General features: G+C 36.8%; 1 protein-coding gene across 1 annotated transcript; it reads left to right on the top strand.

Moving 5' to 3' along the window:
* The first annotated feature begins 1,574 nt into the window (after nt 1-1,574).
* On the top strand, nt 1,575-3,889 carry LOC114481903 (forkhead box protein J1-B-like). The gene is made up of 3 exons (XM_028476968.1): nt 1,575-1,700; nt 2,543-3,082; nt 3,200-3,889. The coding sequence occupies exons 1-3, from the start codon at nt 1,683-1,685 to the stop codon at nt 3,887-3,889; spliced, it is 1,248 nt and encodes a 415-aa protein (XP_028332769.1). The 5' UTR covers nt 1,575-1,682.
* Nucleotides 3,890-5,388: the final 1,499 nt, after the last annotated feature.

The raw sequence follows: 5,388 nt of genomic DNA, 5'->3' as shown, positions 1-5,388 counted from the left end.
GGGACATTTAAGTGGAAGTTTTCTGTTACTCAGATATGAAGACACAAAGTAAGGAAGCAGAGACCTCTACTGGTATAAAAGTAAATTATACATAAATAATGAACGAAAGCATTTTAACCTGTTTTTTATTGACATTGTTTTTAAACATAATATACCGTATTTTTCGGACTATAAGGCGCACTGGTTTGTTATTATTATCATTATTATTAAGACGCATTAAGCGAAATAAAATAGTCAGATAAGTCAAACTTTATTCAACTCATTAACAATAACTCTCAACATTGTTCAGGTTTAACACATAAAATACAGAACAATACACTGACTTTTTCAGATCAGTATGTTGAAGCACAGTAGTTCATTTCATATATAAGGCGCACCTGTTTATAAGGCACACTGTTGATTTTTGAGAAAATTAAAGGATTTTAAGTGCACCATATAGCCTTATAGTAAGTATATATATATATATATATATATATATATATATATATATATATATATATATATATATATATATATATATGTGTAGGAGTATCAGATTGATTATTATATATCAGTGTTAGAGTTGCTCTCTTGCTACTGTAAGACTGTATATTTTCCATGTAGTCACCAACAAAATGAAAACTTTCAAAGACAATGTAGGATGTTGTTATATTCAATTTAATTGTTTTAATATACAACCAGGGGAACCAAAATATGACATTTAATCCTGAGAGAATATCGCCATCTTCAATACCTCAAAATTCAACAAATCAAATTCAGTTTTTCAAAAATAACTGTTGAAAACACACACATATATACAATCTTTTTTTTTTTCAAAAACATAATCTATATTTTTCCTGGGCAACATGCACTTCACGGCATGCCTGTCAAAAGAAAAGTTTCTTTCAAAATAAAAGAAAAGTCCAAAATTAGAGACTGTAAGTTAATTTATTTTTGACCTGCTGTTCGTGACCCACCGAGTAGAGGTTCATGACCCACTTTTGGGTCCAGACCCACCAGTTATCACTGCTCTAAACCCTTAACATTTATTTTATTTTATTGTTTTTAAATGTTTTAATTTATTTTACTTATTTATTTAATTGTATTTATTTATTTTGTAAAAAGATGACTGGTGAATGTAAGCATGATTATATTCCCATTTTGTTTAAATAAACTGAGATAAATTTCATGAATAAATGTTAAATTCAGCATTGCTCTTAATGACTGAAAGCAGTGTTTACCATGTAAAACATGTTTTTATGTATTCTAGAAGCCATTATTATGCATTATAAATGTATCAAACACTACCCTACGTCTTAAGAGGGCTATAGTTGTCTTTATTATAATAAATAAGTAGTTATTTTAACATAAGCACCGCTGTTTGGCTCAGTGTAACTAATGCTCACATTGACTTCTACAGATACAAGATTTTTTAACCCCAAAATCAGTTTTTTAAAGCTAAAAACCAAAGTATTAGGGTATTAAGTAGTGCTACAGGAGCCCTGCTCATAATCATGCATTTTTTAAAGTTCCCACTAGTGGCAGTTGAGCCAATGTTTACAGGTAGTCATGGTAACGCAGGCTAAAAGATGAAAGCTGATCAGAATCTACCGCAGTGTGAGTTTTGCAGCAGGATCTACAACAGTGACTGACTAAAGGAGGTCTAATATCTTTAAAAGCAGCCCGTAAACATTGACCAGCAGATGTCAGCAGTGATCAAGGTTTGTCACCAACGTTAGAAGTAATATTGTAAACTTTAATGATTAGTTCACTGATATTCCTGAATCAAGTTAGTAAATTTTGCTGGATTTGTAATATTGTAAATATAGTTATTTATTCAGATAAATTCCTGAATCAAGTAAAAAAAAGAAAAAAATACAGTTTGTTTAATAAGATTAAAAATGTAGTTACATATTCAGTTCTAATCCTGTGTGAGAGCTGATATTGTAAAGCACTTTGGAACTACTTTGTTATAAAACTCTACTTAAATCTAATCCATTTTAACATTTACTATTTAGTCAGAATTGTTTTATTTAATATATCATTCCAACAGTGTGGAAACCTTTTTGTGAAACTTTTACTAATTTAATTTATTAAAAACAAACAGTATTGATTCATGTTTAGCATTAATTCAATATAAATGTGAATAAATAAACATATAAATACTGACATTTAAATTCTATGAAGGCAAATGATGATGTGTAAATTATATTAATGTTTATTTATTGATTGTATTCTGTTGACCTTTGACCATGCAGGTCAAGGTTTCATTTAGTTTTACCTTCATCTTTTTAATGTGTGGAATCTGTTTGTTTCCAGGACATTAAAGCTGTTTATATCTGACTAAAATCTCACTGATGTATTCTGGACCAAACCCATTCACACATTTATACACCAGCAGCAGAACTTTAAAGTTTGTTCTGAGGCTGAATAGGAGTCAAACCCCAGAACAGATATGTCATTTAGACCACAGGGAAGTGATTTATTATGATGTTTAAACAGGAAGTAGGATTTTTTTTTTAATTTTGTGTTGATTTTTCCAATCTTTTATTTTCCATGCCAGTTGGAGCATCTTCAGTCTCAAACCAGGATGCCAGTCTTTCCAATGCCTCGAGCCAAAAGGTTTAAGGTGGACAGGTTGGAGATGTACCTGGAGGATCAGGTCCAAGGGTCTGGACCTGCCCCCCTTGATGACACCCTGACCAGCCTCCACTGGCTCCAGGACTTCTCCATCCTCAGCTCAGACCCGGAGTGGCCCAGTGGCCCCGGGTGTCCCTCCTCCCAGGAGCAGCTCTTCCTCAGACGCCTTAGCAACGACTCTCCGTCCAGCCTCGCCGTGGGAGACACCGCAGCCTCCGGGATGGCTCAGTACCTCGGCAGCGACTCCACCGTTGGTCCCCATCCCCGCATCCAGGAGCAGCCCATCCCTCTGGTGGAGGTGGTCTACAAGACTGACCCCAAAGTCAAACCACCTTGTTCTCACGCCTCTCTCATCTGCATGGCCATGCAGGCCAGCAAACAGCCCAAAGTCACTGTGTCCGCCATCTTTAAGTGGATAACAGAGAACTTCTGCTACTACAAACACGCAGAACCCAGCTGGAAGGTAAGTGACACCCACTTTTATTATTTGAGTATCCATCTCCCTTCATTTCTCATCACTTACTCATATTTGCTCAATGGCTTTGTAATAAATCTTGGTTTTATTGTGTCTTTGTTACAGAACTCTATTCGTCAAACCTTGTCCCGCAACAAGTGCTTCAGGAAGGTCCCCAAACAAAAAGACGAGCCCAGCAAGGGAGGTTTCTGGCAGATTGACCCAGAGTATGCAGACATGTTCGTCAACGGCATCTTCAAAGGCAGGACCAGAACGCTGAGGAGGAACAACGGTTTTCAGGGCAATCAGGACACTGCAAGAACTTCTGCTAATGAAGATGTGAGTCCTGAACAAAAGCCCCTGTTGTCCACTAAACCAGACTCCATGAGGGTAGACATTCTGGCAGCAGCGTTGGAGGAAGTTCTCGGTGGTGATTGTAGCACCTTGGAAGATTCTGACCTCAACGCTGCTCTGAGGTCCCTGGAATGTGAGATGGAGGGGATGCAGGAACCAATAGGAGAGCTGGGAAGGTGGTGGGGAGACGTGATGAACCAGCAGCTGTCCTACGGCTACATGGACCTGTGTGTCACCACCACGGACGGCACAGGGAACGTAGCAGAGCTCCAGACGCCTCAGCACTATCTGTACCAGCATCAGGACCATCTCAATGAGTCCTCGGTGTCGGGGGAAGGGGCGGAGGTCAAAGTGGACACAGTGACCGTACCCCCAACCCTGGATCCAGGCTTTGGTCTGAGTGAGGGCTTCTTCACAGCTACCTGTGACCATCCACCACCACCAACACTGACTGTCCTATAACAATCCTCCTACCTCATTACTTTACTCAATGCCACCACCGTTACAATCTATGTGGAATATCTATGTTTGGATTCACATGTGTATGTATATATGTAAATATGTTTTAAGTTTGTGTTTCTTTTTTAATCTTCAATTTACATTTTATTTAGTATTTTCATTTGTTTTTTTAATATAAATTTTTGTGAACTTTGTTTATATATATTAGTAAGCCCTTAGTAAGAATAAAAAATGTTTTATGTATTAATATATTTTTTTTGAGTATTTTTCACACAATACATTTTAAACTTTGAATATGTGTAGATTTATGTCTATGTTGACTGGAAAAAAATGCAATAAACCACAAAAATAATAATACTAAATGGTTGTTTTACAAATATCTCTGTAAACACAAAAACATCATAGTTTAAATTTACATCTTAGTAACAGGTTCAAAATACAAATTATTGATATTATTAGAGGAAAGCATTGCACAAAAAAACAACAAGATAAATATAATGCACACTATATCTTTGCTATAAAAAAGAAATATACATTTAAAGTGCCCTCTAGTGGTGGTTTGACTCATCAAGTATTCTTTTTTAATTTAAATACTTATGACTAAAATGTTATGCTATTGACAGTGACGTGCCGTGAGAACTAGGGTAGGGTAGGCAGGGCGTTGCAAATCGAGACCACCAATGTCAACACCAATGACAATTTCATATGTTTCTGCTGGCAATCGTTAATTCAATTCAATTTTATTTGTATAGCACAATGTACAACAAAGTCATCTCAATGCGCTTATTAAAATATAAAATTCATAAGAAAGAAAAAACCCAATAAGATCCACATGGACAAGCATTTATCCAACTAACAAAATCAACATAATAAACACCATTAAAGAAACATAAACAACTATTTAATATAGCCTCCATACTCTCCCAACAACATATATCTCATGACACGGCAGCACATCTGTTGTTTGTGTTGGAAACACAGAAACACAGAGAAAATGACAACATCCACAAAGTCTATCCTACCATTCACTGTAGAAAATATGAACAATGTTCTGACCTTACCTTTGCTGAAGGTCTGGTAGCTCAGGTGTTGGTCTCCATCTTTTAAAAGCTGTCGTTTTTCCTCAAAAGAAAGTTTCTTAATCGTCTCTGGCGCTGTCATCCTGACTGTAGTGTTATAATCCCGCCCACTGGAGAACGTAGCAGCGGCCAGGCTGTATCAATTCACTAATGCACTGTGAACGTACGTATAGCATTTAGCATAGCACGGTAAATGGTTTTCATCTTAGGGAACTGACTGAGCATGTGCAAACACATAAAAACACGCTATGAGAACAGAGGCAGAGCAACAATGTGCTTTTGGGAGAGGGTGTGGCCTCCTCCTGGCTCCTCCTCCTCCTGCCTTACAGCAGAGTGAGACTGTGCAGCGTCTCTGCCGTATCAGGAAATAGTGATGTTTAGTAATGTGGGCTATGAAAGGCACAAAATGCTGACACTTTCAAA

Source organism: Gouania willdenowi, chromosome 19 (assembly GCF_900634775.1).
Source record: "Gouania willdenowi chromosome 19, fGouWil2.1, whole genome shotgun sequence".
Lineage (NCBI taxonomy): Eukaryota > Metazoa > Chordata > Actinopteri > Blenniiformes > Gobiesocidae > Gouania > Gouania willdenowi.
The sequence above is the reverse complement of the archived record's forward strand: the minus strand, read 5'-3'. Positions and strand labels throughout refer to the sequence as shown.